Source organism: Ipomoea triloba, chromosome 13 (assembly GCF_003576645.1).
Source record: "Ipomoea triloba cultivar NCNSP0323 chromosome 13, ASM357664v1".
Lineage (NCBI taxonomy): Eukaryota > Viridiplantae > Streptophyta > Magnoliopsida > Solanales > Convolvulaceae > Ipomoea > Ipomoea triloba.
This window is the reverse complement of record NC_044928.1, coordinates 24,720,018-24,734,463: the sequence shown is the minus strand read 5'-3', so window position 1 is coordinate 24,734,463 and position 14,446 is coordinate 24,720,018. Positions and strand designations below refer to the sequence as shown.

The 14,446-nt window shown below is 35.6% G+C and overlaps 2 protein-coding genes and 1 non-coding gene across 4 annotated transcripts in view; 1 reads left to right on the top strand and 2 right to left on the bottom strand.

The window, feature by feature from the left end:
• Positions 1-3,868, top strand: part of LOC116003162 — a 6,310-nt gene extending 2,442 nt beyond the window's left edge. Inside the window, exons 2-9 of one of the 2 annotated variants that reach the window (XM_031243328.1) lie at positions 373-699; positions 1,531-1,600; positions 1,859-1,914; positions 2,045-2,120; positions 2,222-2,258; positions 2,972-3,086; positions 3,164-3,422; positions 3,519-3,868. In XM_031243328.1, the coding sequence (XP_031099188.1) occupies positions 401-699; positions 1,531-1,600; positions 1,859-1,914; positions 2,045-2,120; positions 2,222-2,258; positions 2,972-3,086; positions 3,164-3,407 (897 nt within the window). In that variant the 5' untranslated portion in view covers positions 373-400 and the 3' untranslated portion in view covers positions 3,408-3,422; positions 3,519-3,868. Of the gene's footprint in view, positions 1-372; positions 700-1,530; positions 1,601-1,858; positions 1,915-2,044; positions 2,121-2,221; positions 2,259-2,971; positions 3,087-3,163; positions 3,423-3,497 lie in introns of both variants that reach the window. The other variant, XM_031243329.1, reaches the window with a different exon arrangement.
• Positions 3,869-4,918: 1,050 nt separating this feature from the next.
• On the bottom strand, positions 4,919-5,002 carry TRNAL-CAA. The gene has a single exon. It is a non-coding gene; the product is annotated as a tRNA-Leu (tRNA).
• Positions 5,003-5,667: 665 nt separating this feature from the next.
• On the bottom strand, positions 5,668-13,050 carry LOC116002066 (histone-lysine N-methyltransferase family member SUVH9-like). The gene is made up of 2 exons (XM_031242072.1): positions 10,632-13,050; positions 5,668-6,143 (listed from the first exon to the last, which is right to left on the bottom strand). The coding sequence occupies exon 1, from the start codon at positions 12,772-12,774 to the stop codon at positions 10,702-10,704; it is 2,073 nt and encodes a 690-aa protein (XP_031097932.1). The 5' UTR covers positions 12,775-13,050; the 3' UTR covers positions 5,668-6,143; positions 10,632-10,701.
• Positions 13,051-14,446: the final 1,396 nt, after the last annotated feature.

Here is a 14,446-nt window from a genome sequence, read left to right as displayed (position 1 = left end):
TTATTCCCCCCCCCCCCCCCCCCCCCATACCTTTGATACCCATACCTTATACCAAAACCCGTCAACCAAAAATTCATGAGTTTTTAAGAGCTCACTTTGACTAAAATCATTCTGCCATTTTGATTATTAAAATACTTGTATTTGTTGGAAGCATCTATTTATTTGGTTATACAATGCTTAATATTATTAACTTTTGTATAAAATATTGAAAAATAATTTTTCAATGAGTCTAGCTCTAGCTCAACTGCTCAAGTTCAAAAATAAAGCTCAGTTGAGCTTTGGCTTTTGAGTTTTGACTATTTGAGCTTGGCTTAGCTAAATTACACTCCTATGCGGCTATGCCTCATGTAACTTCCAAAAATCTCCTCTCAGAAAGTGGTTAAACTTGACTCAAATACCAATGGACGAGGTGGCGGAGGAGGTGGAGAAGGTGAAGAAAGAGTTTGAGGAAACAAGCAAAAAAGCAGATGATCACATCAATTCCATCCAAGAATACGGAAAAACTGGAGTAGGATTATCCTCAGCAACAGCAGAAGAGAAGAGTTCACTCCCCAGACTGAATGGCGTTGCACAGGACAGCTTAAATCTGCTCCAATCACTTCAATTCAAGCTTGATCTCCTGGCACCACAGCTGCCCACTGATGATCAGGTCCAGGATGCCCAGTTTTTGGCAGAATCTTGGAAAAAGCTTATTCATAGGTATCTGCATAGCTTTTTTTAAAATGATATATCATTCAAAAAAAGGTCCTTTTTTTTTTGTTCAGATGACTTATTCGTAGAATTAGAAAATTGGGAATGAAATTTGATTGGAAGAAGAAGAATTCATTGCTAATTCATCAAAAGTTTGTGAAGAACTATTTGATAAAATCTGGAGGTTCTACATGTTTTTGGTTAATTGATTTATCCGAAGAGTTAAAAAAGTTGGGAAATAAAATTGCTGGGGACGCACTTATTGCTAATTGACTGGACATATTATGAAGACTTTTTTATAAAGTTTAACAATTTGAATTTTGCATTTTTTGTTTTTCTCTTTGTTATATTTTACAGATTACTACGACAAGAATGTGGTGTTAAAGGCTAATCATTCTATTTCAATTAGAAAATAAAAGGAAATGAAAAGTGGTTTACGAGTTAATGAGTTGATTTTTAAGAAATCCAGGGATATAACTGTGCTGTCAACCTGTTATGTGATTGCTAAATTTGGTAAATGGTAACTCTTGTTTCCAGTTTTCCAAAACTGAAAACACTAGTCACATTAAAGGTGACTCTCACAGTGACTAGTGAATTGCATGGTTTGCAGTACCTATTGAAACTCTCTTTTGCATCCTGGATAGGAAACATGATCTGATGAAAAGTATGTCTGGGCAATTAATACATATTGGGTTCTCTTGTTATACTTTTTCCTTATGCTTTAGAAGCTAGAATAGCATATGCAGGAAAATAAAAGAGTTATTCTACTTCTGTGTGCATGCTCATGCTTCTTCTAATGCTTACTTACCTTGATTTTTAAAACTTTTCTGAATTATTTAGCTTGAGGTTGAGCCTGAGAAATGCTAATTTGCAAGCCAAGGCTAATATGAGGAAAGCCGCACAAGAAGAGGTAATGCTTTTCTGTTATTTTCAGATTCAATATTATGGAGCGTAATAGCTTCCTTTGTTTTTTGTTTTTGTTTTTTTTTTGGAAAATAAATACGATAGTTCTTGTATTACCCTCCATGATCATTTCAGATTATTTTGTGGAGGTGATGCTACCTTTCTGTTTTCTTTCCTTTTATTTTTTGGGTGAGATGATGTCATTTACTTTTATTCAAGGCAATTTATTAGAGAAGTTTGTCTAACTTCACATGATTGCATTTAGAGAGAATTGCTTCTAGGAGGTGGAGGAGAATCAACCATTCGGAGGCGTAACCTACAGTATGTATTATGCACTCCTTTACATTTTTAATGTATATTCAATACTCATATGGTCCTTATATGGTTTTATGTAGTCTTACCAGGATATTAATTGAATTAACTGAATCATAATATGTGAATTATGTGTCAGGACAAAAGCTGGAATGACATCTGCAGCTGAAGGTATCACAGAGAGTCTGCGTCGCACTCGCCAGATGATGATTCAGGTTATTATCCAGTCCTTGGCTCTTTTTCCTGCTGAAATTATCCTTTTGTTTTCATGAAACATTTGCCTAATTTTGTTTTGTGATTGTTGTTTATGTTTCAGGAGGTTGAAAGAAGTGCAAGTACTCTCATGACTTTTGGTATATATCTTTCATTAATACATAGGATCTCATTCTTCAGATAAGTTCTTGTCATTTGCATATCTTGCTTCATTTAGTGTCGTGGGCATTTTTCTTCTTATGAACAGGGTAAAAATATTACAAATAAAAAATGCAGAGGGGTGGGGAGGGAGGATTTTGTTACACTATAAATTATAAAACAAAATAGTTAATAGTGAAATTTAACTTGGTTAGTGAAGATTCAGATTTTTACCCTTCATGCAATGAATGATTATATATATCTGATTATCTGTTGGAGGAGGTCTACCAAAGGATATGTGTGTGTGCTTTTTTGCTCACACATACTGGTACTATTGTCTACTGTTGAAAAGAAAATAAAGAAGTGCACATGAGAGAATGATTATTGCCATTGACACTACTAGCTTAGTTCAAGCAATCGTAAGTTGGACATGTTATAAATTGCATTATATTAAAAAATCTACTCCGTCCTGCTCAATGTGCATCCAGATGGTGCCATTTGCGCCTATATTGAAGCTTTACTTTCCGGTATGATCTGAATTCAGATGTGACCAATGGAGTTGTAGAAAGATTTATGTATCTTTCTCTGTATTCAATATTTTGTATTGACAAGTAAATCAAACATGATGTCAAATTTCAATGTTTTATGGAAGCAAAAATTTAATTTTATTGGGTTAGAATATTAGATAACAACTCACATGGTTTGGGTACTGCAGAGGAATCAACAGGAGTATTGAGAAAAGCTGAAAGCGAATACAAGGGCCATCGCTCATTGCTGATGCGAACCCGAAACCTTCTCTCCACAATGCAACGCCAGGATGTTATTGATAGGCATAAATGAGTAATCACTTTTATTTAAATAACTTGTGTCCTCCATTCGGGTTTCTGAGTTGAGTTCTTATGCGCAGGGTGATACTTGTTGCTGGGTTTCTTCTTTTCGCATTGGCAGTTCTTTATGTTGTTTCAAAGCGTATTGGGCTACTCAAGTTACAGCGGAAGGTAATGGAAGCCGTGAAGAGTGGTATGGCTGGGCAAGTGGAGATTGTACCTAGGGCTGGAGGAGATGGTGGTGCTAACATTGTCCAGATCGAACAGAATGCTGTTCCTACTTTGAATGTACCCTTGGAACAACATATGCATGATGAACTTTGAAGTTTCTTTTGCAAGGTACTAACATCCCTTTCGAATGATTTGTTGCTAATATTTTCTGTTTTCTCCTCAATTCTGATTATGGCTTGAAAGGAGGATATACGTTGTTTCCAGTGATCAGGTTATCTATTTGATCAAATCCGATGCTGTGTCTAGCTGGAAGCAGTGACCGGCAATGAAGATGGTAAAGTCAGGTGGGTGGTGGTTCTAATTTGTGCCTCCTGGAATTTCTTGACTAATAGATTGCTCTATAGATGAAAATGATGTGCGGATGTGATTAGTTTTGTATTTAGGTAACAAAAGATAGATTTGATATTGATTGTGTTTATTTCTTTGTTACTTGTTGGTGAATCTTTATTGTAAAATTGGATTGAGTTAGTGAATTAGTATACATCATTGTTTTACAGCCACACATTCAAACTTGTATCATCCTATATTAAAGAGATTCATTCATTTTATTTTAACTACTGCTTTTGTCTCGCCAAAAATTGAATTGCTTTTATTTGTCCATCATGCTCACCAAAATGCCCCTTCAACTCTGCTTAATAAAATACTCATTCCATTCTTTGTTCCCAAATGACAAGAGAATTACATTACATGGACACTATCTCTCTATAAAATGATAAAATAACACTATTTAAATATCCTTATTAAAATTAAGCTTAATGGGGTTAAATAAGTCTTTAATTTTTAATTTTTGTTTTTTCTTTTAGCCCAGCACATGCAAGACCTCTTCACTTATGTCATATTTAGTTCACAAAATAAATTTTGGCAAAATTAAAATTCTAGTCTATAGGATGAAATCAATAAGGAACAAAATAAATTTCGTATTCTATTGTGCTTTTCGACGTGGGAAATAAAATTTCAATTGTCAGAAGTGGGATTTGAACCCACGCCTTCTCACGAAGACCAAAACTTGAGTCTTGCGCCTTAGACCACTCGACCGAATGTTCAATTTTTCTCAACTAAATTATGAAGACTATAACTATTTCTAAACAAACAAAAAATGTAAATAATAAAGAACAAGTACCAATATACATGAAAATATAAAATATAATTTACATTTTTCGCCCCTAAGTTATAAGTTAATTGTAAAATTTGTCCATAATTGTTGGTCTTGCTTACTTTTCGTCCCTAAGTTATTATTATTGGCATTGCACTTTTCATCCATATACTAACAAAACATTAGGGACAAAAATTGAACACGAGGAGTTAACTTAGGGATTAAAAGTGCAACACTAATGATAGATTATGGGCGAAAAGCTAGCAAGAGCAACAATTATAGATGAATTCTACACTTACCCTATAAGTTACCGAAGAAAAGTGCAATTTTTTCAAAAAAAAAAAAACAAACAAACAAAGTGCAATTAGCACCATTTTATAGAATACATAACAAATAAAATAATAAAAAAAAAGTGATAAACAAAACAGCAGAGAAGAAGAAATATTACTATATCAACTAGCATACGAAAAGTAAGGAACAAAACCCAACAAGGCTAAAATAAAAGATGAATTGTCAGAAGTGGGATTTGAACCCACGCCTTCTCACGAAGACCAGAACTTGAGTCTGGCGCCTTAGACCACTCGGCCATCCTGACTTGATGTTCAAATTTTGATTAACAACTTATTCATATTATCACTATAGCAAAAGTTTTTAAAATCAAATTTCGCAACTTTATAATTCAATATCTGATCATCTTTATTTAATTGTTTAATTTTTGGTGTGGCATTGTGTTAGTGACATTTAATTATATATTTTGTGATAACATAATGAATGATTTGTCAATCACATAATCCAATTGTGTAACTATTTCATTATCAAAAGACCTTGTGGTCTAGTGGTAATGACATTTAATTGGATATTTTGTGATAACATAATGAATGATGTTGCAATCACATCACCCAATGATAACCCTCTTGATCAATTCCATTGACCTATTAGATAGAATTTTTCTAGTACAATTTACCTCATCTTTTCTAGTACAATTTACCTCATCTATATGATTTGTAGATTATTATATATGAGTATAGTTTACTCATTGCATACTATTCGAAAAATGGCTTCAAGTTTTCCTCCTTACCTAAAAAAAAAAAGTAAATTTAAATAAAATTATTAATGCTGTTAGTTAAATTCTTGTAAATGCCATGATTTTCTAGCCTCTAGTAAGCAATTCCAACACTGCAGTTAGCTAACAACTGCAACAAAAATCTCTCAAAAGAGATTTAGTTAAAAGATATGATCCAAAACATAAAACCTATCATCCACATCCAAACTCGCTAAATCATTATAGAAACTGAAAAAGGGGGAAGCATTGAAACCGGGATTCTGTTAATCACACTGGATTGGCAGTACGATTTATATACACAGCATCATCTTAAGCAATTCTATCTACAAATATACAAGCTGAATTGTACACTGAGTTCTTAAATCAACTACATCACTTCAATCAGTGAGATAAGTTAGTTAAACGTCCCTTCTGAATCCTCACGAGATTCCAAACACTATAACCGAATTTATCTTACCTCTTTCGCATTTCTGACAGCCGTAAATTTTGACAGCTACCTGAAATGTCTAAGATCCATAGTTGTGCCAGCAAATTGACGGGAGCAGCACTTCACAAAGTCAGTTGGACACAGTTTGTCTTAACACTATTTCAACTGTAAATTGGGACAGAAAATTTTTGTACAGTGCAAGATAACGGAATGTCACAAAACTGCAGCCAATATGCCCATTCACATCTGCATCACACATAAATAACTCAGAGTAGGAAAAGTTTTCATGTAAAACACTTTCATTGACTTCATTATGGAATGACATGAGAGGTTAAACTAATGTTTAAGCATGTATGCCAGTTATTCGCCTTAAATAAATGAAGATATCTATTCTCAGTCACATGATATATATTGATATGCACAGAAACCATCGTGCTAGATTGCAAATTGAAAAGATAGTAAAAAGAAAAGAATCCAAAGAGAGCAATAAACACAATACATATAGATCAGCAAGTAAATACTCCGAATGTAATATTTCAGAGCATTCAAGTGTCCAACACATGAACTACCGTCAGCCACCAAAAAAAAAAAAAAAAAAAGAATAATAAGGGAAGGAGGCAAAATTCTACAATAATAAGGGANAAAAAAAAAAAAAAAAACAGAATAATAAGGGAAGGAGGCAAAATTCTACAATAATAAGGGAAGGACTACTCTAATCCCAAATGAAAGCCCAATGTAAACTTTATAAATTGTATATTTTAGGAAGGGGGAAAACAATGCATTTAGAAATTTATAGTGTTATCAAAGCAATCTATGTGAACGCTTTGAAGTTTTTGATTCAGCAACACTCTGTTCCAAGCCTACACTCCATAATCTAGTGAAAGGGCCCAGAATACGACTCACAGCAAACAACCACTGGGCAAGTGAATACTATAACATAACATTGTGCCCAAATCATTCACTTCAATTCCTCACTTTGTTGGGGAAAGAAGAAACTTCTTTTAGATTAGGTCTTCTGCTGTATGTCAGAGAAAGGGTTAAAAAATCATATCATTTATTTCCCGTAGATACATTCATTTCAAGTCATTCAATTTAATCAAATATAGACCTTATGGATTAGTGTTGTGAACAATGAACCAACAGTTTTAAATGGTTAGAATATAGCATGTTCTTTGTGGACAAGTTCAATATTCATTTCATTGGTACTGGTAGAATTCTAAAGGTAATAGGGTTGTGACCATTGATAGAGTTAGACTACTTAAAGGCTAGGCTCAATGGAGTGAATGGACTGTTGAACCTACCATGTTCAGTTAATAGATGTTAGTTTACTTACTAAATGGATCTCCAGTAGTCCAGTAACCAAATATATATAAAAATAGAAAAATCTAAATGCACATGAGATACTGTCAAATGCTGCACATGCATGCTGCCTACTAGTGGATTTTCTTTGCAACCTAATTAAATAAAAATTAGAATTCTAAATTTTAAATGAATATTCAAATAAATTACCATCCCAAATTATGAAACTGAAATTGTTTATTGCCTATCTAGAGTAGTACTTTAAGGAAAGAAAGAGAATGAGTTGAAGAATGGTGAAGAAATGCTGATGAGCAAGCCGATAATGCATAATACACATAGTGCTCTACATAATTTAGGAAAGAAGCATTAAAATAAGCTTCGGAAAACTCCAGTTATCATTAGAGTCTGAGGCTGTGGCCTCTGATGTTTATGTTTCTTCACAATTTTCATGGCTAAGCAGGCCATATGGGGATGATTCTTTTTTTTTTTTCCTGCTACAGAGACTACACGTAGTTTGTTGAACTTTTGCTCTTAGTGGATTGTGTTAATTTCTTTGAGGTTCGCTCCATATGCCTTTTTTTTTTGTTCTTTAACTGGTAGGCGTAAAGAATGATTACAGCAAGAAAGCCTAAACTGACCAAGCTTTCAAACAACAATTCTGGCAATTCTTCTTGGTTTTAGCCCGTGTTGTGGCTGAATCTGAACTAGATTTTGAGTGGCTTGAGGGGAGATTGGAACAGGGGTGCCAATGGTTTTGGGAAAAGTTGCAATTACTGGAGGAGAGATATTTNAAAAAAAAAAAAAAAAACAGAATAATAAGGGAAGGAGGCAAAATTCTACAATAATAAGGGAAGGACTACTCTAATCCCAAATGAAAGCCCAATGTAAACTTTATAAATTGTATATTTTAGGAAGGGGGAAAACAATGCATTTAGAAATTTATAGTGTTATCAAAGCAATCTATGTGAACGCTTTGAAGTTTTTGATTCAGCAACACTCTGTTCCAAGCCTACACTCCATAATCTAGTGAAAGGGCCCAGAATACGACTCACAGCAAACAACCACTGGGCAAGTGAATACTATAACATAACATTGTGCCCAAATCATTCACTTCAATTCCTCACTTTGTTGGGGAAAGAAGAAACTTCTTTTAGATTAGGTCTTCTGCTGTATGTCAGAGAAAGGGTTAAAAAATCATATCATTTATTTCCCGTAGATACATTCATTTCAAGTCATTCAATTTAATCAAATATAGACCTTATGGATTAGTGTTGTGAACAATGAACCAACAGTTTTAAATGGTTAGAATATAGCATGTTCTTTGTGGACAAGTTCAATATTCATTTCATTGGTACTGGTAGAATTCTAAAGGTAATAGGGTTGTGACCATTGATAGAGTTAGACTACTTAAAGGCTAGGCTCAATGGAGTGAATGGACTGTTGAACCTACCATGTTCAGTTAATAGATGTTAGTTTACTTACTAAATGGATCTCCAGTAGTCCAGTAACCAAATATATATAAAAATAGAAAAATCTAAATGCACATGAGATACTGTCAAATGCTGCACATGCATGCTGCCTACTAGTGGATTTTCTTTGCAACCTAATTAAATAAAAATTAGAATTCTAAATTTTAAATGAATATTCAAATAAATTACCATCCCAAATTATGAAACTGAAATTGTTTATTGCCTATCTAGAGTAGTACTTTAAGGAAAGAAAGAGAATGAGTTGAAGAATGGTGAAGAAATGCTGATGAGCAAGCCGATAATGCATAATACACATAGTGCTCTACATAATTTAGGAAAGAAGCATTAAAATAAGCTTCGGAAAACTCCAGTTATCATTAGAGTCTGAGGCTGTGGCCTCTGATGTTTATGTTTCTTCACAATTTTCATGGCTAAGCAGGCCATATGGGGATGATTCTTTTTTTTTTTTCCTGCTACAGAGACTACACGTAGTTTGTTGAACTTTTGCTCTTAGTGGATTGTGTTAATTTCTTTGAGGTTCGCTCCATATGCCTTTTTTTTTTGTTCTTTAACTGGTAGGCGTAAAGAATGATTACAGCAAGAAAGCCTAAACTGACCAAGCTTTCAAACAACAATTCTGGCAATTCTTCTTGGTTTTAGCCCGTGTTGTGGCTGAATCTGAACTAGATTTTGAGTGGCTTGAGGGGAGATTGGAACAGGGGTGCCAATGGTTTTGGGAAAAGTTGCAATTACTGGAGGAGAGATATTTTGAAATTTTGAACATAGAGAAAGCTACAACCACAAAGAATAATTGATTGTTGGCAGTATTTTACTACAATGTCCATTTTTAAGATTTGAAAAGTATTTTTTTTAAGTTAACAGTTCTGTCAACAGAGGGACTGAAATTGCCACTAAATGGAAAATTTTGGGACAATACCCATAAAGGCCATAACTTAAGGATCAAAATTGCAATTTTCCCAAATTTCAAACATAAGGATATTCCTCTTTGTTCGAAAAAGATAACTCAAACACGAAGATGGGGGGTCATTCAAAGATTTATAATTAGGTGTTAAATCAAATATATTCCAACAGAGTTACTGGTCATAAATATAATAGATAGCCAGATAATATATTACAACTACTACCTCAATTCTCTATTTCTCTATTCCACAATCTAATAATCCGTAGGATTACCTATCTTAGTAAACAGTCCCCTAATACACAAAATTTCCATAAAGCTCCATCAGCCTTAAGAGTTTTTATTCAGCACTCCAGTTAATCTCACAGTGTTTTATAGCTTTGTTCATTGAAGAACAGGCACATAGATGTGAGGAACCAATTGGATTTACTTTCACCTACCAGGTCATGCTACTATTTGGCACTTTGGCCTATAAAACTAAACTAATTCATACTCAACTGGGAAATAATGCTATAAGCAAATAAATTATAGCATCAAAAGAGAACGACCAATGCCGCTTTTGCAATATCTTTTTGCAAATGAAAAATCATATATTCATGTAGGATGCAAACAAAGAATATTAAAGAAGAATGCAAAATGTAGGCATTGGTTTTTATGTTTCTTTAACAATAAATGATTGCTTTTGTAAACATATGATGAGTTTTTGCCTACTTGCCAGATCCATGATATAGAAAATTTGTCAAAAAAATTCCAGATAATGTCATACAAAGCAGGAAAAACCAGTTTATTGAAGCCAAAACTTTTCCTTAGTATCTAAAACATGAGCTTCATACAACTTCTCAGAATGTTAAGGTTTCACATAACATCTAGCAGAGTAAATGAAGGCTACCAGTTGTTGCAGATATATGATTTAATTCATGGAGAACTACGAAACAACAATTCATTAAATGAAGGAAAAGACTGTTCTCTGACAATGAAGCAATTGATAGTCCTATAAAACTAAAAAATAAACACTACTGAGGAGTTGAACTAGAGTTTATGGATTACCTCCATACATAATGGGACAATGCAGCTGCTCCACATCATATTCAAAACAGCACAACCTCATCCAAATAAGTCAGTTACAGATAGCAAGCTTCCCCGTCCATTCATCAGCAACCCCATAGTCAATACTAAGCTCCCTTAATGGAGGGATATTCTCCATTGCAAAAAGCATAAGGCGAGGGAAGCAGACATTATTATGATCATAAAGTACAAGCTGCACAAGAACATTGGGACTTGAACTATGGCTCATGTAACAGGCTATATTCCTCATTCTGGATACATCCATTGCAAAATCCAAAGGAGGAATTGACGGATGCTCTGGGCGTACATAGTCATCATGTATTTGTGATAAATCTCCCCATTCAGCCCATCTCTCAACAAAACGACTTGGATATACTAAACTATCGCCATTCATTCTGAAAATTTGGGCTTGCTCCCTAGTTAGGACAACACCAGCATATTCACAAACAAAGGAGCCGGCCTGGATCAAGTCCAATGATCTAACTCCCCAACCAGTTTCCCTTGACCGAAACACTTCGAACCTCTTTCTCACACCTTTTTGACTGACTCGATTCCGACAACTCGGAGGACAATGACAATGTGGGCCACATTCAAAAACTACAGGCTTCCCCCTCAACAAGATGCCGTTGTGATCATATGCAAGCTCTCCCCCATTCCTCATCGCGCAAAAGCAATTATCATTACATCCAGCAACGCATTCACAGCCTGTACCACTCCCCACATGCTGATAGACATGTTGCGGGAAAACAGACTTGGGCAGATAATCATAATACACAGGCTCTTGGTCAGTATCTATGTCATTATACAAAAAGACAGGTGTGCTCTCTTTCTTCCTTGATATATCAAGGCTTATATACCCTGTTGGCCTTGCCACCAGTGGCTGCGTCCTGAGAGTCTGTGCAAACCTCAAAACAGAACTTCCCATTTCGGGTTGATTCTCAATCCTAGCTAGCTTATACTTGAACACAAGAAAGCCAGACTTACCCACAGCAAGCCAAAAATCAATAATTCTATATAAACCATCATAAACATAGACTTTACCACTAGCACTGCCCGCATATTTAAAGCCACGAATCACCCTAACCTCAATTCCATAGTGCATGCTTCTCTCCAATGCCAAATTCCCACCTTCGAGTTTCTGGTTCGTACACTGCTTCGAGAACCTGTCCTGTCCCCCATGCCCAGTATAGATTAGCACATCCCCTGCATCCTCATCATCCTCATACCCCCCAGAAACTATGATGCTAGTAGCAATTGGCTCCCTATTTGAGCTCTGGCTAGCGGGAACATAGTCAATTCCAGCCTGAGGCTGTCCATGCAATCCAACCACGCACAATTCCATCCGGAAAAAGAACAAGTCACCAATGAGCACTCCTGGTATGTCGCCCACAATACGCTTATCACGATTTAACCACAGACCTTTCTCCCTCATCAGCTGTGAGGCCTTCAAGTCCCCTCTAGGTTTCTTATGACGTTCGCATTGCTGGTTAGTATCATCCTTCTCCCTCATCAGCTGCGAGGCCTCCATTTCTCCTATAGATTTTCGTTGGTCAAACTGATGATGTTTTCTCTCATCCTCCGGGATCGCCTGAACGCGGATAGAATCATAAAGCATCCTGGTTCTCCTCACCACATCCCGGAAATACCTTTGATCCTCAGGTTTAAGATCCGTAACTCTAACCAGCTCAGACGACCTCTGCTGATACTTCTTCCTCGAAATTACCAAACTCGAGGATTGATCATCGCTGTTTACCGGCACGATAGCTCTCGAATTATCTGGATCCTCCACAACAGCCACATCCCCGTATTGCTGCATCCTCTTAGCAAAAGCAGCACGAAACATCTCAGAAATTCGATAGAATTCTGAATACACATTGGCCTCGTTTGAATTTTGCAAGCTCTCACTAGCATTAGCCTCCTGTGCGATGCGGGAACTGAAACCGGAACTCGAACCCGCTTTGTCACTGGAGCCAGTGGGGCTAGGGTTTGAAAAAACCGGTGAGGTTTGCAGGTCGGCTTGGGTGAATTCATCAAGCGGCTCCAGTTTCGGTTCGATCATCGGAACACCGTTTGCGGCGGCGGAATTGGAGGGTCCGAACTGGAGAAATGGAACCAGAGATCCCATTTTCACACCCTATCCTCCTTTTTTTTTTTGTTCCTTCCTTATATTACTGTAAGGAGAAGTAGAAGAGGAGCTATCCAGAGAGATTTGGGAGTAGGAGATTCATGAAAATGGGTAAGAGGGAGCTAGTGAAGAGAGAGCTTGGAGAGAGGGTTTTCATGGAGGTGCAGCCATGGATGGACACGTGTGAAAGAGGTTGTTGGTTTTGATGTTGTTGCCTGTTGGTGATGGTTTCGGTTGGGGAGAGAGCTCACACAAATTCAGTCCGTATTAACTTACCAAGTTCGAAGCCTTTTGTGGTAATTAACTAGTGTAAACTCCCAACCATACTTAGTTAATAGTTTATATTTGAGTTTATTACCAAAATGGTCCCTCGACTATTGCAAAATTATCAATTTAGTTCTAAATAATTTTTCGTGAACAATTAAGTCCATTGACTTTGAAAAATTTAATCAATTTGGTCCTCCGCTTATTTTTTCATTAAATCGGGACCAAATTGGTAATTTTGCTATAATCAAGGGACCAAATTGGTAATTAATTTTTTACTGAAATGGTCCCTTGACTATAGAAAAATTACCAATTTAGTCCTAATTTAACGGATGTTTAACAGCAAAATAAACCGAATACCAAATTGTTTAAATTTTTCAAATTTGAAGGACTTAATTAGGCACAAAAAATTGTCAAGGACCAAATTGGTAATTTCACAACAGTCGAGGGACCATTTCGTAATAAACTCTTTATATTTTTTATTCAAACTTAATACAAAATTTATTATATTTAAAATTAATAATTATATTGATATATCAATCCTTATATTGTGGATCGGGTCCACAGTGCACTATGAACACTGGTTATGTATGACGTCGTTTTTGATTTACTTTTGACGGCAATAGTTACAATTTTTTTTAATACTATAAAGCATGTGTATGTGTATTGTGTTGTGAGTTTCTGTGTCTTGTGTTACGCAAATTCTGTACTTTAAGAGTATCAATTCTATATTCGGAATGAATTAGTAGATGTGTAGCACACAATATATATATTGTGTGTCATATGTTATGATTTTATATCTTGTGTTGTGAAATTCTGTGATATAGAACATAAATTCTCAACTAAATCAGATTTGAAAAAAATTAAATATATTACATGTGTATGTGTCTTATATTATGAAATTCCCACTCTCTCTCTATACATATATATATAAGGGTTCAGGTGCGGGTATAGTTTCCTGTGCGGTTGTGCGGTTACGCATTTAAGCATTAAAATGACGCACCTTAAGTACACAAACCACGCACTTTAAGCTAAGAACACAAACCATACACCTAAATTTTTTAAATGGTGCACCTTCAATACACAAACTATGCACCTTAAGCACACAAACAAAGTACCTTAAGAACACAGACCACGCACCTTAAAGCTAAGAGCACAAACCACACACCTAAAGTTTTTAAATGGTGCATCTTCATTATATAAAGGGAAAAGGGTCAAATACACCCTCAAACTCTATATGAGAAGTCAATTAGGCCCCCGAACTTTTGAAAGGTGCAATTAGGCACATCAACATATTGATTTAATGCATCAAGACCCAAAAACCTAATAATGACCTGCAATAGCAGGTAATAATGCGCTGGTAGACCTCCGACGACCTTGGGAGAAAATCCAGCGAAGGCATGACTAG

Coding starts and splice junctions, on each gene's coding strand:
- LOC116002066 (XM_031242072.1), bottom strand. CDS start 12,774: ATGGGATCTCTGGTTCCATTTCTCCAGTTCGGACCCTCCAATTCCGCC.